At 37.9% G+C, this 27,343-nt stretch overlaps 2 protein-coding genes and 1 non-coding gene across 3 annotated transcripts; 2 read left to right on the top strand and 1 right to left on the bottom strand.

Moving 5' to 3' along the window:
* Positions 1 to 6,568: 6,568 nt before the first annotated feature.
* LOC106373407 lies at positions 6,569 to 7,045 on the top strand. Its single transcript, XM_013813582.1, has one exon. It carries the CDS (start codon positions 6,569 to 6,571, stop codon positions 7,043 to 7,045), a length of 477 nt encoding a protein of 158 aa, XP_013669036.1.
* Positions 7,046 to 19,926: 12,881 nt separating this feature from the next.
* Positions 19,927 to 20,643, top strand: LOC106374606. The gene is made up of 2 exons (XM_022703699.2): positions 19,927 to 20,311; positions 20,392 to 20,643. The coding sequence occupies exon 1, from the start codon at positions 20,071 to 20,073 to the stop codon at positions 20,302 to 20,304; it is 234 nt and encodes a 77-aa protein (XP_022559420.1). The 5' UTR covers positions 19,927 to 20,070; the 3' UTR covers positions 20,305 to 20,311; positions 20,392 to 20,643.
* A 4,168-nt stretch (positions 20,644 to 24,811) lies between these two features.
* On the bottom strand, positions 24,812 to 24,918 carry LOC125588233. Its single transcript, XR_007324622.1, has one exon. It is a non-coding gene; the product is annotated as a small nucleolar RNA R71 (small nucleolar RNA).
* Positions 24,919 to 27,343: the final 2,425 nt, after the last annotated feature.

The raw sequence follows: 27,343 nt of genomic DNA, 5'->3' as shown, positions 1-27,343 counted from the left end.
GATACCCGGTAACCACGTTGTAGTTTGGACGCATCCTCGTCGAGACTAGCCCGTCATCAGAGATTGAGACTGAAGTCAGTTCCTCGAATGATCTCACGCTCAATGACGTCCCCGCTTCGGCCGCGATCACCGACAAAACAACCATCAGGCGAAGTGAGCCATTCATTAGCTGACTCAGAGCAGCCCCTCTGCGGAATGCGTAGGCCGTGACGATTCGGGGAATCGGGAACCACAGCTTTGTATCGTTTTGGAAGTACGACTCGTAGACACATTGGTAACCTCTTGGCGAGGACCAAGGCCTTTGGTTTTCCTTCGGGATTATAAACGAGACCCCATGCGCAGTGAGATCTCGGAGAATCGCCTCCACTGATTCTACAGTGGACTTCGTCTTCTCGACGTTCGGCCAATCCTGACCGTCGACAACGGAAGGACTCACCCGCCAGGATTCCAGCGGACTCTCCTCCGCAAAAATATTTCCCGGATAATACCTGATCGGAACGCACGAGATGTCAACTGCCTCTTGACCATCGTCATCACCCCGGAATTGTTCCCTCGCCTCCGAGACGAGAAGACGCTGCGCCAGATTCATGCTCCCAGTATCCATCATCGCCTCGTGATGAATATCCTCCGGACCCTCGGAGGAACCCCGACTAAGCGCTACCTCTTTCCCCTTTTGCTCACGAGTTAACTTTTGGGGAGACGACATCTCGATAATCGAAGTTTTAAACAAAGATTAAGAGAGAGAAAGAGGGTAGAGAGAGAAAGTACCTTGACGCTGCGGAGAAAAGTGAAAAGAAGCGAGGAGGGGTGCGCTATTTATAGAGGAGAGTGAGCGCTGGGATCAAGGCGTAATCATTACGCCTAATGAGGCCTAAATGGGCCTAAACCGACAAGCATTTATTCCGCAACGCGTGATCGACAGATGCGCCGGTTCGCTTTCTCGGTTAAGAAGCATCGATCTAACGGTTCGATCCCTCAAGTAGATCCAATTATTTGCTCGGATTGAGCTTTTTGTCCTCCGAACTAAAGACACCAAATTCATCGAAAATCGACCACTCGACCGTCAATAAAATGGGGGGGGACTTACTGTTGGGGATGGATTTAACCCATCCACAAAGCCCATCGAACCCAATCCAGTGAGCCGGATTGTCATCGGCTCAGAAGCCGATGCTTGAGGCTTCGACTTAACCAAGGAATGCTTTTAGTCGAAGCGGAGAGCAAACAGAGTGCGATCGATCGACTAAGCAGCTCAGGGCGAGCATTCCCCTAATCAGGCCCGAAGGGCCGACAAGGCCCAATCAATTAAAAGGAGATTAGGTTAAGACGATCGAACAGACTATAAAAGGAGAGGAAAGCAAAGGAGAAAGGCATGAACACTTAGCTACACAAACTTAGCGGCGAGATTAGGGTTTATTGTCCGTACAATCATCTCTCTGCTATTTGTACTTTTCCGGTTTAAGCTCTCAAGAGCTCTGGCTTGCCATTACTTTCTCCACCTTTGTAACCTCATCTCGAAATCTAATAAACGCCTCTGTTCGACCCATTTTTAGTATTGTTTACTTTATCCGAGACCAAACTCACCTTAAACAAAGGGTATGAGGGATGTTCTGTTTTAGTGTCGATAGCCTAAGAAAATGAGATTTAGCACCACCTGTTCGTACTGTCATTGTCCACTTCCGCAGTGCAGAGAAACTTGCCTCCATGTGGTTGCATTACATCAGAATCAGTAACTTAAATAGATAAGCAGTACAAAAAATGGATGAGATGAGTTAAGGATGCACATGTGGCTCCGAGGTCAGGACATATGCATTAAGCTCCCGGTTAATGCCATCTGCAATCTCAACAAAACTGGTCTTCTCCGTGAACTTTATAGAAACGGAGCCATCGAGGCTTTGAAGTTCTGATTACTCCATGTTACCTCGAAGAGACTGAGCTCATAAGCCGCACCTTCTTTACTGAGTTGTTGAAAGATGTTCAACCGATGTCTGCTTATATCCCTGGATGAGGGTTGACTGAGACACAATAAAAAATTCATCAATTACAAATATGAAGTTTTACATTCGGTGCAAAAATATCAGAGTTTTAGTTAAGTAAAATAACTTTCTCATCCACCAAGACCATATCAACACCTATGAGATCACCACTCTTGCTTACATTCGTGCATCTGGAAACCGCACATGCCTTGTCACAACGGTCTCTGTACACCTACCAGCCTTCAAAGCCGATACCAGAAGTTGCGACTTATCATTAGCAAACCTGATGTGACAGTTAAAAATCATCGAAAATAAGATGAATAGACGGTAGGGTAAATAATAAGATTAGACAATGGAATTCTAGTTTTGTATATAGCTTTAATAGGAGACAGTCGTAATTGCCTTCTAGCGAAGGAGGAGCATGTCAACACCCATTAGCTCGCTGCCTTTCTTCACATTCCTAGCCTCCCAGAACCTCAGCAGATGGACTACGATGGTGTTTGTGCAGTAGTCAGCTTTCAAATGGCCAAGCGGGATGCAGGAATTCGCCATTGTCGTAGTCTCTAAGCTGAACAAACTATCCTTCTCAATCTCGTTGAAGTAGTGTTATTCATCGATTGACGATGAGATATTTATACTCGTTGCTTCAGTCGGTTACTTTGTAATGCGATGAGGTCGAATGAATGCTTCAGAATGGGAGGAGTGGGTTAACCACATAAAAACTTGGAGTAAGAGTACATATTAATGCTAGATGAATACGTTACGGTGAGCTGATCAGTGCTTAATTTCTCTGGAACTTACGGCTGATAAACTAAGAAGATTGAAGGCAAGAAGACGACAAAACCTAATATTTAGTTGGGCTTGAAATTTTGCTTAAAGCCCATATAAAATTGAAAAGCAATCACATCTACATAAAAGACCAGCATTTTCAAAGGATTTTCTTTAAGTGACACGTGGCATAAATTGTCTCCCTTTTCTTGATGACGTAGCTCATTGTGGAGAGATCCAAACCTATTTTATTATTATAGATAGATTCTTACATGACCTATGTGTTTTTTGATTTAATTATAAAATTCAAGTTTATATTATAGTTATGAGTTCTAATATTAAAGATGATATCGGTGTGGATCTGTCTCGATTAAAGACATTAAAATTCAGGTGTAGTGATATATCCCCTCCTTTGCATTAATTTTCGAATGTCCTTAATCATGTGATCGTAAAGATATAATATACATTTATGTATTAGTTGGTGGTGGTTATGAGTGAAGGGTTGTGTTGGTTCTGGTTCATGACACCCCATATGAGTGAAGGTTTGCGTTAGTTCATGACACCCTTTTTATTAATATAAATAAGGGTAGTGTCTACCCATATTTAAAATGGTTTTTTTTCAAAAATGTCCTATTCATCCTAGAAGTTCTAGTTATTCACAAAAATGCTATTACTTTTTTTTTGAAAATAATGCTTTTACCTTACTATCCTCATTTTCATCAAATATTTACAACTTTGTCATTGACATCAATACCTCAACCGCCATGAACTACCAAATTGACAGTGTTAATGCTCTAAAGTTTCGATTTTTTTCTCATCCTTTCTCATTTCCTATCCACACAAACCACATAGCTTACACTTTCTCTCAAAATTCATCAAAAAAACTGAAGATTTTGATTACAAATTATGTAAGGTTCATAAGCTCACGATTCTTGGTGATTAACGAGTAGGTAGCTGTTCTGGTGAAGTTTTGGGTGATTGGAGAAACCATGCAAGTCATCTCACGAGTTCAAGGTATGAAAGCGCAAACCACATTTTATTTTTCAGATATGTTCGACGAAGAAGTCTTCTTCATCAACCAGAACTAACCTATGCATTGACCAGAAGACTACTTTCTTCTAAAGAAATCTTCTAGGGAAGTCTTCCTGGAGAAAACTTCTACAAAAGTCTTCTGAAAGTCTTCCCTAAGTCTTCTCAATGCCGGAAGATGTATACGTGAGTTACTTTTGCAATTGAAAAATAATAGTAAAACATTTAATATCAATGTCTTCTATAAGAAGACTTCTTTAGAAGTCTTCTCGTCGTTAATTCTGGGTTTTGGTCAAACATTTTCCCACGAGAGAAGACTTCTAGAGAAGTCATCCGACGGAAGACTTCTATAGAGGTCTTCTCTCGAAAAGTCAAATATAGTCAATTGCAAAAGTAACCCAGCAGACTTCTTGCGCCATTAAGAAGACTTCTGGAGGACTTAGAGAAGATTTCTTTTGAAGTATTCTCCAGGTAGACTTCCCTAGAAGTCTTCTACAGAAAGTCAAAATTCTGACAAACTTCGGTCAAATTCAAAAGTAACCTGTTTAGAAGTCTTCTCTAGGAATTTCGAAAAAATTTTAATTTCAAAAGTAAGCCAATATTTACAAAGGAAGACTTCCGAAGATGTCTTCTATAGAGTAGACTTCTTAAGAAGTCTTCATTCGTAAATTTGCAATTGCAAAAATGACCTAAACATAAGACTTCTTTTGAAGTCTACACAGAGTAGACTTCTTTTAAAGTCTTCCGTGGATGACCTCCAAAGAAGTCTTCTACGTAAATCTTTATTAACCATCAAATTTATCCAAAATTAAAATGAATTTTTAATATTTTCTTGCTAATTCATGTTTATTAGTCAATATTGGGACTATTGAGTCATATTTATAACTTAATTGGTGATAATTTATGAAATTACAAACATTGATGTTTAATAATGTTTCTAGCTAAACTGAGAAGTCTTCTGTAAGTCTTCCTCATAGAAGACTTGTAAAAGACTTCATAAGAAGTCTTCTACGATGATTTTGTTTTATTAAGTTGATGTTCTGTGTTTGCTAATGTGTTCTAATCTGATTTTTTTTTTGTAGATGATTTGGCCGTTAACTGTAGTCTATGGAGAATGGTTGTTCAGAGATAATTGTTGGGATTTTGTGGTGGATAATGTCAAGGGAGCGAGAATGTGCTTTTTGAGTGATAGTTCTACACATGCCGATCTCGTTGAAATGGCTCAAGAAGATTATAACCTGGACATGAACAGAGAGGTTGTGGATTTTACTCTCTTTACCAGAAGAAATGATGCAACAAATGGCTTCAGATACTCCTACTATTCATGTCACAAGTGTTAGACAAGTTCCGAACTTGATCGAGATATGTAAAACCCATGATGTACGTCTTTGTTTATTAAGCCGAGGTAGGATGATGACTGTTAGTGATGCCACTGAAGTCTCAGATGAGGGGGAAGATGTTAATGAAGTCTGAGATAAAGGAGAATAAGAAGAATATGAAGATGGTAATGAAGTCTCAGATAAGGGAGAAGAAAAAGATTATGAAGATGGTAATGAAGAGGAGGAGGATGCTGATGTCCCCAATTTTGCTGAAGTAGATGAGGATGACTTTGTAGATTACAGTGTTTATGGAAAAGTGAAAGATGAGGATGATGATGAAGTAGAGGCAGATGATATGTGTTTTGAGGGTTTCAAAGCGCCATATGCTAGTGAAGGAGACAGCTCGAATATGGCATTTTCTGACAATATCTATGTCAACTAGAGTTTTGTTAGCATAGAAGCCTTGGTTTCAGAGTTGCGGTTGACAGCAGTGAAGCTGAAATTCTCCTTCAAACTATACAAGGTAACTAAAACTCTAGTTGTGGCAAAATGTCGTGTTTCTGGCTGCAGATGGAAGCTTAGAGCGGGTGTGAAACATGGAACAAACACGTTTTGGGTAACCAAGTATCTGAAAACTCACACATGTTCGGTGTCTGATCGAATGGCTCAACAGAAACATTCTACTCCAAAGTATGTTGGTAAGCTTTTCATAGATCACGTTGGAATCATTGATGGGTTAAATCCGAAGCATATAAAAGATGCAATGAAGAACATTTTTGGAATGACGCTAGACTACACCACTTCATACAGAGCATTGTTATATGCCCAAGAATTGTTAAGAGGATCAGCAGAAGATGGGTATGAGCGGCTACCTTCATATCTGGAGCAAATCAAGATAGCAAATCCGGGTTCTATCACTAGTATCGAACTTGATGAAAAAGATAGATTTAAGTATATGTTTCTAGCTTTTGGAGCTTCTATTGCAGGTTTTCAGTATCAGCGAAGGGTCATCGTGTTTGATGGGACTCACCTAAGCGGGAAATATGAAGGTGTTATGCTAGTTGCAGCTGCACAAGATGGTAATTTTCATATATTTCCCATGGCTTTTGGAATTGTAGATGCTGAAAATGATGAGTCTTGGGAATGGTTCTTCACAAAATTGAGCAGTTGTATATCTGATGGGCATGCTTTGGTGATAGTCTCCGACCGTCACACAGCTATTAAAAACGCATGTGATAAGGTGTTTCCTTGGGCAACCCGAGGAATATGTTATTATCACCTTCAACAGAACATTTTCCAAAAGTTTTAAGGAAAACATCTTTTGTACTTGGTTAAAGGCGCTACTTATGCTCATACAGTTTACGACTTCGACCGGTACATGCACGAGATTCAGAGTGCTAATCTGGCGCTGGCAACATACTCGTGGACGTGAGACTATGGTCACGGGTTCATTGTCATGGAGATAGGTACAGTTTAAAAATGAGCAACATAGCTGAATCTATTAACTCCGCACTGAAGCCATCAAGAGGATTTCCTATATCATTCCTTTTAGAGTTTATAAGGGAGAAGATGGGAAAGTGGTATTGGAAAAGGAGAGAAGATGCTTTGAGTCTCACATCTGAGCATAGTCGGGGAGTTGAGCGCTTATTGGCGATTCGTTCAGAGATAGCGGACACTATGTTTGTCCAACCAGTTGATGGATGGAAATTCTTTGTAACAGGTGGCAAGCGGAACTGTATTGTTGATTTGAACCAGATCAAGTGTGATTGTGGTGTCTATGGAATTGAGAAAATACCTTTCTCACATGCTATAGCTGCTGGAACTTTTGCTAAGTTGCATATCGCCTCACTTGTGTCTCTGCTATACTCAAGGAGCATTTGTATGCATGGTACTCACATAATATATATCCTTGTGCTTGAGAAGTTGAGATCCGCAAATGTCTTCCTCCAGAAGTAAAGTGTGGTCCGGGTCGACAAAAGAAATCAAGATAGCAATCTTGGTTGGAGCTATCCAGGTTCAGAGGACACAAACCGAGGAAGCTAAACAAGGATTACAGCTGCTCAAACTGCAAACAACCTGGTCATACACATCCAAACTGCAACCAACCTGTTATGTAAGTCTTATATTGGTCCTCTGTATGTCTGCTAAGAGTCTTCCAGAAGTCATCTAAAAGTCGTCTTCATGTCTTCTGGAAGTCTTCTTTGCTGCAAGTCTTCTCGACGTCTTCTGTAAGTCCTCTTCGAGTCGTCTGAAAGTCTTCTTCGCTGCAAGTCTTCTCAACGTCTTCTGGAAGTCTTCCACCTATCTGTTCACTTATGTCTTGTGTTATGACTTATATCTACTGTCTTTTCACTTATGTCTTGTGTTATGACTTATATTTATTGTCATTTGATTTATGTATTGTGTTATGACTTATATCTATTGTCTTTTGATTTATGTATTGTGTTATGACTTATATCTATTGTCTTAACAATTGCACAGGCTGTTATGAACAATAGAACAGGTTCCTACTTAGATGCACTACCAAACTAGTTATACAAGGCTAGGTTGGTATGAGGATAGATTACAAAAAAGGTTAATCATATCCTACCATGTTAACGTACTACAAGTTTACAAAAGTGGACAAAAGAGGACAAAAGCATCTAGGTTCATTGTCCTTCATACATATCCAACGCTGTACAGTCATCATCATCTCCGTCGCGATGGTAGCAAAGATCATGTTCAAACATCTCCCTCGCCATCTTCTCCCTAATAGTCTTGACGTTCTAATCAGAAAGGGCAGGAGGAAATGATGACATGCCAAGAGCATGGCACTCGATGTACTTCAAGGTGTACACACCACAATCACCATATCGTGCCACAGGTACTCCGCCTCTCACTCTCTCATATGTGAATGGCTCAAGTGTGTATTTGACTCTCTCTTTGTCGGTTGGAGCGAGTTCAACCAGCAAATAAGGGATCATTGTGGTAAAAGGCTCAATTAACTCGGCGAGTTAAGCAGGTTTAATATGAGAAGGAATGCTGTCCCAGATGGTGATTTGCTTCTTAGGGATCGATACCCAAATAGCAATCCAATGCTCGTTCTTGTAGTTCATTGGTGCATATATATCATCCACATCTTTTCCCCAAATATGGTTTGACTGGCGGTATTTTGGAACCAGGCCTGCATAATGATCAAATGGCCCTGGAGGGAGCCTTCTTCCTAAACCGTTGATACTAGGCTCTGAGCTCTTAAATTCCCCGTACTTGTCGATCCACATCAGACCAAAAGTGGAATCAAGAAAGCAAAGCCTATCGGACCTAAAATGCTCTGGATGCTCGGAATATCGAAACCTCAATAAATTGATAAAACCATCCATGTGCTGCATTCAAAATATAACAAGTCAGAACGTTTCTTTAGAAACAAAAAAACTTCAGGAAGACTTCATGATGACTTCAGTAAGACTTCAGGAAGACTTTCCGAAGTCTTCCTGAAGTCGTCATGAAGTCTTCCAGAAGTCTTCTGGTCCGAGTAGTGTTTAGGAGACTTACAGAGCCCATGAGCCATTTCATGGGGGTTCGGAGGGTGGCAAACCACAAACTTCGACTTCCACAAGGCTTTTTTTCAAAACGTAGTGTATGATGCCTGTAAACAGCAAAACTCTATCAGCAAAACTTGACATTTTCTTCAAAATGTGTGAGATATCATGACTTACAGATCTTTCTTCCAAAAGTCAAGAAGCACTTTAGCATTCTTCTTGTCAAAGGGTGCAAATGGATCATATCCATGACCAACGTTCTTGGTTGGAACGATCTGTTTGGCTGTGCCACTTCCCAGAAATCGAGATTGCTGTGACGCAGCAAGCTTCTTTTCTCGTTCACTCTTTGCACGACAATATTCCTTAATTATATCTTTCTTTGATACGTGTCTCTCTTCCTTCCTCTCTAAATCTGATTTGGTTTGTTTTATTTTGTCCATAATGACAACACTTGGTTCTGTGAGACAACCGGGTTCTGTGTTGGCAGCATGAACATTGTTCTCCCTTCCTCCTTTGTCCCCGTTAACATTCTCACTCTTCAATTCCGATTACAATGGGAATGTCAAAACCAACATAACCATCACAATTATAAAAAAGCCAACAATCACATAAGGAAGCAAACTTCATACATAACAAACCAAATCCAAGAGTTCTAACATAAGGAAAACAATTCAAACATACCAAACCGAATCCTACTTTTACTACGGTAACTTAGTGTTTTACCTAGTATTTCGCAGTACTCATTTTTTGGTAGAGGGTTTGGTACTAACCCCTGGTTCTTTCGCATCCTTCCAGGTGTCTGAAAGTGTGAGTTGAAGTTCATTAGAGTCAGTGCCTTCTTCTGGTTGATTCCCACCTTAGTACTATATTATTTGGAATAATCAGATATACATGTGTGCTGATAGCCTCTTTGACAAATTTTCGTCCTTTATGTCCCTTGTAAGCCAGAAAAGGGGGACTCAGTTTGTTTCGTATAGGTTTTCCATAGCTTGCAGCAAGGTCGGGCAGAGCGTAGTAGACCCAAACATGGAGAACTTGTATAAACCCATCTACGGTATAACAAGTCTTTGTCAAATTTTTGGCCTTCACAGAGTCGATCCGGGTCTTAAAGGCCAGTCTCCCCCATGGGTAGGTCTCAAAGTCTTCTAGATCCATCACTAGCCTTGCAGGGCTCGCCCGTGTAGCGGATGAATATTTTTTTCCTTCAATGAATCTTGTGTAGATGGCTAGGTATCCCAGCCGCATGCGGTCATCCTGAGACCACTGTCCACATCTCTCACATGCTGCTACTATTTGCTCTGAACTTGGACCAGCATCAATATCCACAGCCATCAACTCCCAGAAACGAGCCAACTCATCTGTCACCTCTACAGCGGGATTATCCAGGTTCTTAATATATTCACAGTTCAAACCAGTGAGGTGCTCGAACTCAATCAGGGAAAACCTCACCGGTTCTGGACCAATAAGACACCAGAGCTCATACTTCTTCTTGATATCAAGCTGGTAACAGAGCATATAATGAACTAGCCTTGACCCCCATCCAAATTTCAACTCCCAAAACTTGATGAACACGCCCAACCTTGAATTCTTCAGCGCCTCCCATTCATCATCATGTAGAGCGGCCTTTACAGCAGGAAGCAAATGTGGGTCATCAGTATAATATGCAATGCTTATCGCTGGAATGGGCTTTTCCCCTAAGGCGAACATTCTCTTCGGAAGTTCTGGTAAATCCATTTTATAGCCTGCAAAACAATAAAAAAACAACATCTCAAACACAAAAAAAAACAGAAGAAACAAACCAACAAGCTAAAACTTTTGGAAGACTTTCGGAAGACTACAAGAAGACTTACAGAAGACTTCAAGAAGACTTACAGAAGACTTCAGGAAGATTTACGGAAGACTTCAGGAAGATTTACGGAAGACTTCAGGAAGACTTCACGAATAATTAACGAAGACTTCGCGAAGTCTTCAAGTCTTCGTTAATTATTCGTGAAGTCTTCCTGAAGTCTTCGCGACTAGTCAACTCTGAAGAGAAACCATGATACATCGAACAAATGGATGAACATACCGTCGGAAAGCGGAGAAGTCGAGGTCCAAAACAGAGAAGTTACGTTCGCCGACAGCTATGGTTACAGATCTGCCAAAACTCGACAAGAAGGAAGAAGGTCACGATGGAGAAACGAATGGTTTCAGTAATGAAATGAAATAAAGAGGAAGAACTTACGAGCGGTTGAGTTGGAATACAACAAAAACAGTTTCAGATCTGAAAAAAAACAAGCGGTTTAGTTTAATTGACGACAATACTCTGAAAGACGAAGGAGAAGCAAGATTTACCAGAATAACAAGGTTACAAGAGATGAAAAGGACGGAGAAGATTTTCGACGGAAATCGCCTCTGAAATTGCCTCAGAGAAACATCTAGGGTTTCCTCGTGTCTATACTAACTCTTTTTTTTTTAGAAACACCAAAAAGTGAAAAAAAAAACATATTTATATGTCCGTAAATGTTTAGGCTTAGGTAAATAAACCTTGGTTTACCTTCGGTTATATTAAAATTTAAGATGAAATTAAGATTTGGTTAGGTTTGGAAGACTTCCAAAGAAGTCTTCTACCATAAATTACACTGGAAGACTTCATGGGAAGTATTCTAACCCATTCGGCCTAGACGACTTCTCAAGAAGTCTTCTAAAGGTCTTCTGATAGTCTTCCAGACCCTAAAATCAAATAACTATGCAAAAAACACTTTTTAAAACTTAAAAGAAACTTAGAAAGTGTTTAAAACAAGTTATTAGATAGTCACATATATATATAGGTCAGATTTATAAAAAAAAATTTATATATATATATATATATATATAAGATTTCAAAATCTAGCCCTATAAATACTAACAATACTACAACATATGTTACCATACCCTAAACCAAAGACTATAATGACTCAATCTACATTCACTCATCTATGTTAAAAATAATTCAATTTCAGTAAAACTAAATTTCCATCTTTCAAAAATGCTTATTAATACATGATTTTGACTTTTTCTCTTTGAAAATATTTTTTATAAAATTTATTAATCATTCTTAAGATCTAATCCATGAGAATATTTCCTCTGGAAGACTCCTGGATGACTTGTGGAAGACTTTGATTTAGACGGAAAACCTAAATTCTTCCAAAATTTAGGCGGGAACGCTAAATTCTATTAAAATTTAGGCGGGATGTGTCGGAAGACTTGAAGACTTATTTTTAAGTCTTATGTGAGTCTTCCAGACCATAAAATCAATTAACTATGCAAAAAACACTTTCTTAAACTTAAAAGAAACTTAGAAAGTGTTTAAATCAAGTTATTATATAGTTATTAAACATATGTGGGTCACTTTGAAAAAAACAAAAAAATGAAGGTAAGATTTCAGAATCTAACCCTAAAGATACATACAATACTATAACATATGTTACCAAACCCTAAACCAATGACTCATGAGCCAATATACATTCACTCATCTATGTTGAAAATAATTCAATTTTAGATAAACTAAATTTACATCATTGAGAAATGTTTATTATTACATGATTTCAATTTTTTATTTATCAAAATATTTTTTAAAAAATTAAAAAATTATTTTTAAGATCTACTGAACGAGAAAATTTACAAAGAATTCATCCTAGAAAAGACTTCTTTGTAAGTCTTCTCTAACGGAGGGTTATAATGGTAAAACTGAATACATGTTTTTTGTTTGTTCATAAGAAGATTGTTATGAGAGTAAGGAAGGATTGGATTTTTATCCATCAAATAATCACCAAAGGGAAAAGGTGTAAGGGAGGAAAAATCAATTTACAAAACTTTTCAAGAATCAAGGTTAGTAACTTTCTTCTTTTCTAAGAAAATATTAGGGTTGAATTCATCTAAAACTAGAATATAGTCTCGGGTAAATTTCATTATAGAAATCACAAAAGTTAATCGGCGGCAAAGATTTTTATAGTGCTACGACATGGCTACAGAAATGAAGACAATACATAGGCGGTTTGGACTAATAGTTATAGCCCAATTTCACGTTCAGTACATGTCCATCTAAAAATCAAGAGACCAAAAAAAAACGACTGAAAACTTAAGTTATACCCTTAAGAAATGGCAAATGTCATTATTAGGAGAATCTAGTCGCTGAGGTGACCCTTTAAAAAAAAAAGAGTAATTGTACTCTACACACAAGATTTTTTATATAATTAGCTAAATACACATTCCCTGGTTGCGTTATCGATAATTTTGTGACCAATTTACCCCTACTCGGAAGTTACTGGCTGCTGAGGTACAAAAAATTACAGTCATTGTGTACAAAACGTTGGAGCCCTCTAATTATATTCCCCTAATCTTTTCTCGTATTTTCCATTTCTACTTTTGTTTATGAATTGTTGTCATTGACGTTCCTATCTCATGTCTGTTATGTTGTTATGTTGTGTTACAACTTTGTACTCGGTCTCCCCCCCATCCATAACTGATCATCTTTTCCATTATGAATATCACATGTTATTAACAAGGTCTATGTTCAGTTCTATATAACTATTCAAATTTTTAACTGGCTAATTATATGTTTCTATAATTCGTTTTGTTATATACGTTCACAAACGAGCATTATCTTGACATGCATAACTGATCCGTTTCCCTTACGAACATCAAATGCGATTGACAAGGGCTAAGTCCAGTTTGACAATTTCATTTAAACCGTTTAGCAGGCTAATTATATTTTCTATATTTGGTTGGTTAAATACACACATAAACGCAAAGTATCCTGACATTTCTCAAACCAAAACTTTTTTTGGCATGCTAAGTCCCCAACATATACTCCCTTGTCGACAAGTCCAGACTGTCCAGTTATGATAAATGTAATATATTTTGCGACAAAGGCGCAGTCAACTTGTATAAATATATTCATTTATTTAGCAGGCTAATGACATTTATTTAGCAGGGTAATCATCCTTTCCATTATGAATATCACATGTTATTAACAAGGGCTATGTTCAGTTCTATATAACTATTCAAACATTAAACAGGCTAATCATATGTTTCTATAAATCGTTTTGTTATATAAGTTCACAAACGAGCATTATACATGCATAACTGATCAATTTTCCCTTACGAACATCAAATGCGATTGACAAGGGCTAAGTCCAGTTTGACAATTTCATTCAAACCCTTTAGCAGGCTAATTACATAATTTTATATTTAGTTGGTTAAATACAAACATAAACACATAGTATCCTGACAGTTCCCAAACCAAAACTTTTTTTGGCATGCTAAGTCAACATATACTTCCTTGTCGATAAGTCCAATTATGAACGTAATTTTTTTTTTGACAAAGGCTAAGTCAACTTGTATATATATATTCATATATTTAGTAGGCTAACGACATTTTCTATACTTCATGTTGTAAAAAATTGTAAATGATATTTTACCGAACCAACAAAATGTTTACCTTTTAGCAAAAAACAAAAGCAAAAACAAAATGTTTACCGCGGCTACGTCGAAAGTTTTATACACATATTCAAACTTTTATCAAGCTACTTATTTTACCATTCGATTTAAAACGGCCGATATTAACACATGGACCAAATCAAAACGTTTTTTGGTCGACTAGGTTCCTATCCTAGAATTATTTGTCGATAATATTCAATACAAACTCCGGCTCCCATACATTATCATGTTGAACTACTAACTTGGTTTGATGTACGTTTCGTCGAAGTGATTGTGGGTTTGAATTTTACTGATAGCTGCTAATACAATTTCCTTTGTTTACTGAGTGCTACTAACTTGTCTAACTTGATAACAAGTTATGGGAGTATATCCTACGCTAATCATTACTATCCCACCCCCACCCCAATTTTATTTAAAACCCTTTTAGCTTCTAACTTATTTCACGTCTACACAAACTCAACGTCTAAATCCAGGAAGGACAGTTCAGTCTTTTCCATTTAACTTGCTCGATTCAAAGGCCCACATAAACTTTGTCTTAGAGAGTTTCCTAATTTTCTACTTCTTTTAGGATTTTGGTCCAATTCACCCAAAAAAAAAAGTGAACGGAATTTTTATATATAGATTGTATGGCGTACACGGCGTACATATACATTTGGGATGTTTATATATACAACTGAAATTTTACGAATAACCAAAAGTCGATCTCAATATCGCTCAGAACTGCAAGCCAAAAGACTATTTTAAAATCAAAGGGTATTTTACGAAACATGCAAGTTTACATGCCATTTAATCTTTTGTGTATTTTATAATAATATATGATAATAGATAATACTCCAACATTTTTCTTCTAAATGACATCTTCGATGTGTATTTTCTTTCTTTATGACAATCTTATGAAGTTAGTTTTTCTGTAGTCCGAGTTAAAAATACTCCTGTACCATATATAGTTGTTAAATTTAATATTTAATCTAATTTTAAGATTAGAAAACTATGAACGTAAGTTTTAGAATTTCCAGAACTATGAAAAAATATTATAGTTAAAAGCCTGATTTTTCAAAATCTGAAAGATTTAGTAACTTTTATTTTATTAGCACTATAAAATATTTTTTTGATTAACCAGGAGATATTTCGGATCTATGGAGAGATCAGACTAATCTTAAGGAGTGGTGTCCCATGGATATACGTTCTCATAGATTCAGATGGACCGAAAACAAAGGCTCATATCCATGTGGGTGTCCAGGATAATGCGATTTAGTTTCGCGCATCAAGTAAATTAAAACGTGTTGGCTTTCCAAGCTCTTTCTCTTTCCTTTTCCCTTATCACTCGGCCACAAAATCCTGGACAACACTACAGAACATGGATTGGTGACCTAGCGAAATGATACACTGTAAAAATAAATTACAGTTTTTTCTTTAATTTTTGGATCACAGTGGTTATAGCCTATCAGTTTCATTGTTGAGCAGAGAAGTCAACCGCCACAAAGGTGATGAATAGTGTTGGTTTTGCTACGTAGATTTACGTTATGCCACTAATTAAGAACACTTCGCATTAAATGGAACAATAACATCAATAAAATGAAAAAGAAAGATTGTGAAACTACAAAAAGTTATAAATCATTGTATTCCGTTCGTTTAGTCGTACCAATGAAAACTAGAGTATGTTATCTAGACTGTGTATAAATGTCAAGCAGTATATGATGAAAGAAAACAGATAAAATGGAAACACCACAAATAACCAAAAAAGAGAAGAAAATAGTTGATAAAGATGGAAGTGGAGAAAGAGAGAAGGCATGTGGAGATCACATGGGATACTCTGCGCATTACTCTGCCCACCTCAAACTCCTAATCCATTGGTCCTGTAAATCATACACATTTACCCATCTCTGGCTCCGCCATTTTTATCACCTAGCCATTTGCCAATTTGCATCATATTTCAAATTTTAGATTTTAATAGTCGTTTGGTTATTAAAAATACATTTCTTATTGTTAACGTAAGCTTTTTTTTCTTTTTACATTTAGACGAAGGAAAATAACACAAATATCTCACATTCAAAATATTTTTTTCCGGATAGTACGGAATTGGAAACAGTGATAGAAACTAATATTTTCTGTATCAAAAACTTCAGAAATTGTTGTTCAATCGAACATACATCACTCGCATTGTTTTGGATACCACTATGAAACTACACTGAGATTAAACATATCAATTAACGCCATGTTGGTTTGTACATCTAGAAGATGCATCCAGATTGTCCATGAAAATGTTTTATCAAGATGCTTCATCTGGGTGTAGTTCATTTTTTTCATTTCGTCTATGCTGAATGCAACTATGTTCGTTTTTTAACTTGCATCTACGTCAAGGTGAACTTGTTAATAAAATGACTAAAATTTTTTTTTTTTATGTTTCGGCTGAAAAATAGCATTTTTACGGTTTTGGCGGAAAATACGTTTTTATGGGTTTGGCGGAAAATACGTTTTTATGGGTTTGGCGAAAAATACGTTTTTATGGGTTTGGCGGAAAATACGTTTTTGCGGTTTTGGCCGGAAAAGTACGTTTTGCGGTTTTGGCGGAAAATGTGTTTTTGACGAAAAAGTGTGTTTTGCGGGTTTGACAGAAAATTTTTTTTCCGCGATTTTGGCGGGAAAATGCATTTTGCGGTTTTGGCGGAAAATGTGCATTTTTGCGTTTTTGGCGAGAAAAGTGTATTTTTGCGTTTTTGACGGAAAATATTTTTTGTGGTTTCGGCGGAAAAATGTGTGTTTTCCGGTTTTGGCGAGAAAATGCATTTTTCCGGTTTTCACGGGAAATTGTGTTTTCCGGTTTTGGCGCGAAAATGCATTTTTTCCGATTTTCGCGGGAAAATTGCGTTTTTCCGCTGGCGGAAAAATATATTTGCAAAAAAAATAGAATTTACAGTTTGAAAATAATATTTTGATTTTAAAAAGTCATTTTTGTCATTTATCATTTTGAACTGAACTAGATGCATCTATATCCAGATGCACCATCAAGACTCACCTTCATTTGGGTGAGAATTTGAGATGAGTTTTTAAAAATTCAGCTGGGTGATCCATTTGGATGTAGCATTATAATACACAAAACGAACATCGCTTTACATCTTCACCCAGATAGATCACTTGGGTGAGCAAACGAACAGCACCTAAATATATGAAAAACATGAGTATTCAGTTAACCAATGAACCAAAAAAAAACTATTATACGTAAGACAAAAGACTTGCTTTTTCTTTCTTTGAGTTTTGTTTTTTTTTTTCTATTTCTCTTCATTAGATGATGATTTGGCATCTTTCTCCTTAAGTAGATACTAACATATGCTGTTATCAAAGTCACACTAAACTCTAACACCATTTAGTCTCCAGAGCTCTTGGATGAATCCATATATTTTAGTGTTAGTAGATATTAATTAAGCTAACAGTTTAGGCGGTATTTTAATACTAGTAATTAATTATATCGTGTCGGTGCGACGGTGTCTCTAGTCTCTAATCTTCACATGTCGATTATTTTTTGGTATTGATATCATATGATTATTCATAATGCATAAGATTGACTAACCACATTTGTAGGTGTACATGTGTCTGCATTTGTGTGAGAATTGGGTGCATAGGAGAAAAATATCAAGAAGTAGCGCAATGATCGGTGAAGAAAAAGGAGATTTGGGTAAAAACATAAGTAGAAAGTGAGACCCCATAGAAAGTTGATGTAAGTGGTTTATGTTTGTCGTCAGTACTCGAAACCGGAAAGGCAAATTCTTGACTTTTACTCATCATTGTTCATGTGTCATGTGCGTAGCCATATCTACCACTACCACTCAAGCTTAAAAAAAATATCTAACATAGTACCATGGAATATAAAAATATCTACTAATGGTTTACGGTCAGAAAATGCGTTTATGTTTCATCACAAACCAATCAAGCCGATCTTCAACATAAGAAATCAGCTCAAGAAACTTTTGTATTATTATTAAGCTTAATTATTAGAAGAACCAATCTTGATTTTGTCTAGTTTACTGCTTTGGTTATATACTTTGAAATTACTTAGTTGTTTCTTTAGGTTTTGAGTGAGAAAAGCAAAGCAGGTGAAGGTAGGATATAATCTAACTCATTACAACGTTTTTGTTTTGGTAAAACTCATTACGACGTTTTTATAGTTACAAAATAGAAAGTCTAGAATATAATTTATACCTTATAACATTATGCTAATATTTTCTTCTTCTTTTTTTTTATGACAGAAGATCATGGATTAAACATAAACTAGTTCATGCATGGCTTATTACATTATAGCTTAGATCTTATTACATTATGAAAATAATTTATATTTATGACAGAAAATCATGAACAAAACCATAAACTAACTTGATGAGGGAAAACGAGGATGATGAAGTTCTTCAGCCTAGTGTAACCAAGCTTCAAGCCTTTGCTTGGTTAGTAAACGCGCCGCAAAAGATCTATCATCTTATATGGCAATTAATATCAGGACAGGTAGCGGTAACTAGGAATTTGGTACGCTGCAACATGCGATGTGATAATTATTGTCCGAGATGTGGAGAGCCATAGGAATCTGTTACCCATGCGATCTTTGAATGCCCACCGGCTATACAAGTTTGGGCATTATCATCAACACCATCGAGTTTCCAAATCTTTCCGGTATCAAGTATCTATGCGAATATGGATTACCTTTTTTGGAGGAAGAATAATATTATGAAGCCAGAGGATGACAGAGATCCTTATCCTTGGATAATTTGGTATCTCTGGAAAGCTAGAAATGACAAGTTATTTAGAGGCATTGATAGGGACCCTTTGGAGCTAGTAAAGTATGCGGAAAGTGAGTGCCAAGCTTGGTATAATGCAAGGGAAACTACACAAGTCACTCCACAGGTACAAATTGCTGAAGATACACAGGCCTTAAGCTTGGGTAATATTTGCATGGTGGATGGTTCATGGACCTCCACATCTCAGTTTAGTGGAATGGGATAGGTCTGGAAGGATAGCACGGGAAAGGTTCAGCTCATGGGAACAAGGAATCTAAGGAGGTGGGAGACACCTTTACACTCGGAACTGGAAGCGCTACGTTGGGCAATGAAAAGCATGATACAACACTCGACCTGCCAGAGATTTGGGACAGACTGCATAGACCTGATTGCAATGATAGAACAGCCACAAGCTTGGTCCAACTTCTCAACTGAGCTGAAAATCATTCAAACTCTTCGCTTGTGTTTTTCGTACTTGAAGATCAGTTATCTCCCAAGGACACAAAATGCGATTGCTGATTCATTAGCTAAAAATGCACGATCTTTTGATAGACCTTTATGTTATGTTGGTTGTTCTATCATCCAGACCAGCTCAAGTTTGAGTAATAGAATAGCCGTTTTGAGTAATAGAATAGCCGTTTGATGCAAAAAAAAAAAAAAAAAAAAAAAAAAAAAAAAAAAAAAAAAAAACCATAAACTAACTCACGGTTCATATCAATACCCAAACTACCCATTTCCAAAACGACCAAACCTAATTAATGGATTATTAACTTTTACAAACCATAATTAATTAAAACTACTCTAGTTCTTGGTTATCTGATCGAAATGAATGTTACGGTGAGAAAAAATGTAAAATTGTGTAAGTTTGTGAGCAAAGGAGGGAAAGATCACGTGGGGAAGATGAGAAATCCAATTGATGGGTTTATGGGAATGCTCTTAACACGGATCTTGCTTTTTTGACAACTCTCTCTCTCCAATATTATTTACTTTTTTTTAGCAACATATTATTATCTGTTACAAAACAAAAAGCAACATATTATTATCGTTTACTTTTAATTCGTTTACTAATTTTTTTATTTTATTATAACAATCTTAAAATAATAATAAGAGAGAAGCTGTTTTTGTGTTCACATGTGGTGTATAAATATATAGAAGCCTCTCCTCTCCAATCCATCTCCAAAAGGAAAGCAAATAAGCAATTACCAGTTAAACCTAATTTTATCTTTTTTTTAGAAAGAAAATGACTTCATGGAAGAAAACAATCGCAACGCCATTCAAGAAAGCGGCGACGTTCTTTAACCAACCCCAGCAAACGCCACACAACCGCCACGCAAACGCCAAGGCGAGAGAAGAACACGAGAGACGATCGGTGAAGGAGCTTCGAGGAGACGTCATGGCTTGTGGTTATGAAGATGTCCTCGTCATGTGGTCAATTCTTGACAAGTCAAACTCTTCAAACAATCACTCTTCTTGATTGGATTTCTCACAACGAAAAATGAGAAACTCTCATTCATCTTGCAGCGTAATTTACATTACGTTGAACAGATGGAATTCGAATTTCTCTTCTTCTTCTTCTTCTTCTTCTTCTTCTTTTTTCCTTCAATGTGTATAGCTTTGTATTAGAGCCCGCCATGTGTCTGTTCTTTCTCCTTGTCTTACGTTACATTACGTGGTCGTGGCTTTTTTCCCCCTCTAAATTAGAGTTTAGTGAATTTTTATCCGATGATCAGTTTTGATTCGGATGTAATGAATCCCTGCAATGATCTAATCCAAGTCACGGTGCCAATTTTTATTTAATAAGTCTTTCTTTTAATATCTTTCTTTTAATCCAAGTTGTTCATGCAAAAAAAAAAAAGATTTATTTGTGGAATAGTCAAAATAAAAAAGAGATATTAGATTTGTAGAAAAAAGTAGAGAGAGATTTGAAGAATAAAGAGGAGAAAGAGAAAGATTTTGGTTACACGATGAATTAAGATTTTTTTTTTTGGTGTTATACGGTCTAATTTCCCAAAAAATAATTTTTTCTTTTGACCCAAAAAAAGAAGTCTTTCTTTTATTGTATCGGACATGAAAAATTTTTTTGGATATCGGTTTACAATTCTGGTTTCATTTGTATTCTCCATTTTCAAAATAATGATTTTTTTTTTTTTAGATTTTTAATTGTTTCCATAAATAATTTTGTAAAGTTTTTGATGCATTATTAGTTAATAGTTTAGATAGTAACAATAATTTCAGTTTTGAGTTTATATTGGTTTAGAGTCATATTTTTTAACTAATTTTTTTTTATAAATTCGTTGATATGGACACAAAGTTAACTAAGTGATTTGCAGAGTCGTAATTGAGTATGCATCTTGATGATAAAAATGTTTATAAATTTATGAATTAACATAGTTGTTTTCCTTTTTTTTCTTAGAAATTTTTCTTAACACTGGATTTTTATTAAACTTGGAGATGAAACATACCTGCAAATTAGAAACGAAAGATAAGAAAATGATAAGCATAAATGACCACAATGATCTTACCTATCCTATTCATCTAGGCCGGAAAACCGGAGAAACAATGAAAATTGCCCTGTCCAAAGTTGAATTTACTTCACACTGTTGCTTTACATGTCCTGATCTACACTAGCAGCTTGAGAAGAGCGCAAATTGTAATGAAGGAAACTCGTGGCCAGAAACATGTCCTGATCCGGAAAAGACTAGTCTTCTCTTTCGACAGTGACACCAATCTGCTAAGATAAGAAAATGGTTGAACCCAACAGCACAGACCCGATGTCCGAAGATTTTCATGGGATGGCACAACAATTGAAATGTCCACGCGAAGGGTACTTCAGCTTTGAATGACCAACCAAACTAAAATACTCACACCATGACTCGTTCTTAAAAGCCGAGAAGCGATTCTTAACTTTCAGTAATATGAAAAAAAACCGGCAAGGAACGTTGAAACAATCAATTTGAAAATACGGATGTCATGTCTCCCTTATCTTTGATTTCAAGAACCCCACAAACAGAGAAATTGGCAGATGGGACTTAGCTGCCACTCTAATACCTGCAAAAGAGAAAAAAAAGAGTTTCGCCCATCAGCGAGAAGGACCACATCCTGATCGATGATGCTGGGATGGATCCACCCTTAAAAGGCGCCAGCACTAAATAGATCTCCAACACTTAATGACCAAAAGAGCCGGTGACTTTTTACGCGTTCCGTGATCGAAAACCGAAGAAACGAAGCTTCTCTTATTTGCCATATCAACAACCGAGTGATGATTCCGATGTGTACAAATCTACAAGGCCCTTGAAGCAAGTACTAGTGACAGATTCAAACTAACCAAATAGAATCTCTACAAATATGGGATGGGTCTACAAACTCCAAAACCAAACACCAAATCCAGTGAAAACCTAGAAAAAAGATCTGAAGCCGCTGATGCCTTCACGCATGTATCGTCGTTAATCCATTACCTCTCGAACGCCTCCTATACACCGAAAAGAGACGTCATCGTCGAGACAGCAGAGCAAGCAAACATATTGACAGGAGAATGAGAAGACGCTTGCGAGATAAACAAAAGCAAAGCACAAAATTGGAGAGAGAGGAGCCACCGGCACCGGCACCGGCACGACGGGTGGATACTAGTGAAGGATTGAGATTAGGTTGACTGCAAGGAGGAGGTGATACGTCCTATTTCGGACAGGATCATTCATCCGGACTTGGATATGAACTAAGAAGGTTTGAATGAGAACTGATGGTTTGAATGGTGACACAAGAGGGGCGGAGAGTCTCTTGATATCTTGCATATTTGCATTGTTTTAAGTCTCCATTTTGCACATAATGATCATATAGATTAGGAATTTAGCATCTTTAGGATCCATATTGCATTCAAATGTCTTTATCAGGTATTGGAGTGTCCTATGGAGTGATTGGAGGTGTTTGGAAACATTTTGGTTAAAAAGGAGTGAAGAATGAACATTGTTCTGGATCAGACGAGTTCAACTCGGGTTAAGCCAACGCGGGTTCACTCACCCGCGTCGCCGAGTCGAGAGGACGCAACATGAGCTCCAGCGCGGGTCAAACGACGCATGATCCATTACCCGCGCGCATGAAGAAGCAGCATCATCGACGATCCAACGCGGCTTGGATCACGCGGGATGGCCTACCCGCACGCACGAGAATGGAGCTGCTCGACGTCTTGACGCGGGTTGAGCTCACGCGGGTTCTCTTACCCACGTCACGAAGAGAAGGAACCGATAGAGTCACGCGGGATGGAGCCACGCGGGATTGCCTACCCGCGCGCATGACGGAGAAGCCTCGACGACGACGATCCGACGCGGGTTGGCTGACGCGGGTTGTGCCCGTCCATTTCTACCCGAGTCGAAACTTATCTTTAGTCGGATTTTAATGTTTTTAAGGGGCTTTTTAGACTTTTTAATGGAAACCATTAGGTTTACCAAAGACATATAAATACTCTTGTAATCTCAAAGTTGGGACTTATCTTGTTTTCTATCTAATCAAAAAAGAACCTTTAGGTAAAAAGATCTAATCTTGATCATTATCCTTTGTGATTGCTTTGTTAATTTGATCACTAATCATGATTAACACCAAATCATCATTGATTCTGGGGTTTATCATGAAGATTAGTGAGTAGTTATATTTGGATTCATGGGTTAGGGAGACTAAGGGTGATTAGGCTAGATTTAAGGTGTTGTAGCACAGATCCTTCTTGTTCCTTGCTAGTAAAGTGCTTTTAATGCAGTTTTAGAGTTGGCCTCTCTAAAGTTGAGCCCTAGGCATTTCACACCCGATAGGTGTTCGATGAAATTCCTGAACCAACTCTACTATGCTTTTAACACTCTTTACCAAAGAGATTTGATGTTAAAGGTGTTAAGATGGCTAATGGACTTGAAGTTAATGATTGCTTAGATAATATTCAACCAAAGAGATTTGATGCTTGAGTTATCTTAGTGAATGAGCATTCATCTAGAGATAGAGTTTGTTTAGGATTGTGTCTAGGTCTAAGGTTAATAGATTGATTGAAAGATATCACCTTTAGATTGAAACTTGATCACCCAAGGTCAATTCCCTTAGCCCATGAGTTCTCCCATTCCATAAGAAAGGAAAGCATTGTTCTTTATTGCATTTCAGTAGTATTCTAGTTCAAAATCATCTTGCCAATTGATAGCATTTAGATTAAGCATGGTCTTGCATTTCCTTTGCTTTAGAATCACTTAAAACTGGTTTGACATCCTTTATATTATAACATTTGATTAGGAGCCTTGAAAACTCCTAACATCAAATTGGCGCTGATGCCAAATTCTAAGTTTATTGTGACATTGGGATTTAGTCACTTGCTTGAGACTAAGTCAATTTTTGTTGAATTGTGTTATTGCTTCTCTTTCTTTTTCTCCCTTTTCATTTCAGGTGTATGATTACAAGAAGCAGAGGTGCAACAAACCTAGTTCCAAGAGTGGAAGACATTAGAGCACTTGGGAGAGAGATTGCAAGACAGAGAAGAGAAGTAGAGCAACAGGCTCACTTGCAAAGGTTAGGATTTGATATGGAGAATCTGCCTCAAGATGGTGATGCCCTAGGGGGCATTGATCCAAGAGCTGATCACCTTCGACCAAGCTCGTGCCATTGGAGCCTATGATCAACCTCACATTAATGGTCATAGGTTGGGAATCAGAGCACCACTAGTGGAGAACAACAACTTTGAGATCAAGTCAGGGCTGCTCAACACCATAGAGAACAACAAGTATCATGGCCTTGCTGCTGAAGACCCTTTTGATCACTTGTACAAGTTTCATAAATATTGTGGCTTGTCCAAGACAAATGGTGTTTCTGAAGATGCTTTCAAGTTAAAGTTGTTCCCTTTCTCTTTGGGAGACAAGGCACACCAGTGGGAGAAGACTCTTCCAAGTGACACTGTCACTACTTGGGAAGAATGTAAGAGAGCTTTCCTAGACAAGTTCTTCTCTACTTCAAGAACAGCTAAGATCAGGGTTGAAATCTCTGGGTTTCAACAGAAAGGTCTAGAGAGCTTCAGTGAAGCATGGGAGAGGTTCAAGGGCTACTGTTCTCAATGCCCTCATCATGGTTTCAGCAATGAGAGTTTGCTTAGCACCTTCTATAGAGGAGCTCTACCACAGTGCAGAAACATGCTTCATACTCCCAGCAATGGTTTCTTCTTGGGAAGAACTGAGGAAGAGGCAGAAGAGCTGGTAGATAACATTGCCAAGAGTGATTCGGTCTACAGTGAGGAGCATGATAGGGTGAACAGAAGTGATTATCAGCAGACAAAGAAAGAGATCAAGTCCTTGCAAGAGAAGATGGATTTGCTTCTTTCCAACCAAGCTAAATAGGAACAGATGAACTTTGTGGGTGGTCCTAGTCAAGAGGTTCCTCCTAAGGTCAATGAGGTCGATGGTTTGGAAGGCCAAGAAGAGCTATGCTTCATCAACAACAATGGTACTTGGTACAGGAAGGAACCGAACTTTCAGTACAACAACTACCAGCAAAGGTCTTACTCCAACAACCAACAAGGAGGATACCAACCAAAGCAGAACACTCAGCAAGGGAGCTATCAGCCGAGGCAAAACATCCCTCCTGGTTTCAACAATCACAGCAATCAGTCTACTCAAGCTCAAGGAAGTTCTTCACAAGCTCCAGCTTCAGATACAAGTGTGGATGCAATGTTCAAGAAACTCTTAGATTTTCAGGCAAAGAATCAGAAAACAATGGGCTATGAGTTCAAGAACATTCACTCCAAGATTGATGGAAGCTACAATGAGCTCAACAACAAGATCCGTAATTTGGAGAACCAGTTTGCTTCTATGAACTCTCAGCCAACTCGACAACAAGGGTCATTACCTGGAAAGCCAGAGCAAAATCCCAAGGAAACAATGAAAGCAATCACCCTACGGAGTGGTAGAGAGTTGCCTCCAAGAGTTCTCACCAAGGATGGTGAAAAACAAGGTGGGGAGGTGGCCATCAACATTGATGATGAAGTGGTGATTGTAGATGAGAAGGTTGATGAAGAGATTCTGGAAAAGATTGTTGAAGCTAAGGATAAAGGGAGGGTTGGAGAGGAGAAGAGAACATCAAAACATAGTGAAACAGCTACTCCAACGAAGGAATCCTCTTTTGTTCCTCCTCCCTATGAGCCAAAGCTGCCATTCCCTGGAAGATTCAAAAGACAGCTATTGGAGAAGTACAAGGCACTCTTTGAGAAACAAATGAGTGAAGTTCAGGTCACAATGCCCATCATTGATGCTTTCATGTTGGTCCCTCAGTATAGCAAATTCTTGAAAGATGCTGTAGCTGCAAAGAAGAAAGAGATGGAGGGCATGATGATCCTTACCCACGAATGCAGCGCCATTATCCAGAGGTTAGATGTTCCAAGGAAGCTAGTGGATCCAGGATGTTTCACCTTACCTTGTGCTCTAGGACCCATGGTGTTTGAGCGGTGTCTGTGCGATCATGGAGCTAGTGTCAGCTTGATGCCTTTGTCTATTGCAAAGAAGTTTGGATTTACTCAATACAAGAAGTGTAAACTCTCTTTGGTGTTGGCTGATAGATCAGTGAAAATTCCTGTTGGTATCTTAGAAGACCTTCCCTTGATGGTTGGTAACTTTGAGATCCCTACTGATTTTGTTGTGTTGGAGATGGGGGAGGAAGCCCAAGACCCTTTGATCCTTGGAAGACAATTCTTAGCCACAACAAGAGCTATTGTGAATGTTAGACAAGGAAAGATTGATCTTCATCTTGGACAAGGGAACATCCTCCATTTTGACATCAATGAAGTGATGAAGAGGACAGCCATCCAGAACCAAGTTTTCTACATAGATGAAATGGATGCTCTAGCTGATGAGCTTCTAAAGGAGTTGGCACTTGAAGACCCTCTACAGCATGCTTTAACAATTGAAAGAGAGGTCCAAGTGATTGAGAACAAGGAAAGTGATGCCTATGTGAAGGTGCTGGGTTCTCACAAGGGGATTGGTGGTGAGGATCAGAATGAGGAGCTTACACATGAGATTCAACATGCTGCCTCAGCTACTCAACAAGAAGACATTCATCAAGAGGACTGGAGTGAACTCAAGACGCCTAAAGTGGAGCTTTAACCTCTCCCCCAAGGTGTAAGGTATGGTTTTCTTGGCCCTAATGAGACTTACCCTGTCATAGTGAGTAGTGAACTGAATGAAAATGAATTGTCTAAACTTTTGAATGAACTGAAAAAGTATAGAAAGGCAATAGGCTACTCACTAGATGATATTAAAGGGTTATCACCTTCTTTATGCATGCATAGGATACATATAGAGGATGAATCTATGACTTTTATAGAACATCAAAGAAGGTTGAACCCCAACTTGAAAGATGTTGTTAAGAAAGAGATTCTAAAACTCCTAGATGCAGGAGTAATCTATCCTATTTCGGATTGCAAATGGGTGTCTCCTGTGCATGTTGTCCCAAAGAAGGGTGGAATAACTGTGGTTAAAAATGATAAGAATGAACTAATTCCAACAAGA

The sequence above is a fragment of the Brassica napus genome, chromosome C5 (assembly GCF_020379485.1).
Source record: "Brassica napus cultivar Da-Ae chromosome C5, Da-Ae, whole genome shotgun sequence".
Taxonomy (NCBI): domain Eukaryota; kingdom Viridiplantae; phylum Streptophyta; class Magnoliopsida; order Brassicales; family Brassicaceae; genus Brassica; species Brassica napus.
The sequence above is the reverse complement of the archived record's forward strand: the minus strand, read 5'-3'. Positions and strand labels throughout refer to the sequence as shown.

What these genes read in the sequence shown, in the direction of transcription:
- LOC106373407 (XM_013813582.1), top strand. Translation starts at nt 6,569, where the DNA reads ATGAGCAACATAGCTGAATCTATTAACTCCGCACTGAAGCCATCAAGA.
- LOC106374606 (XM_022703699.2), top strand. Translation starts at nt 20,071, where the DNA reads ATGACTTCATGGAAGAAAACAATCGCAACGCCATTCAAGAAAGCGGCG.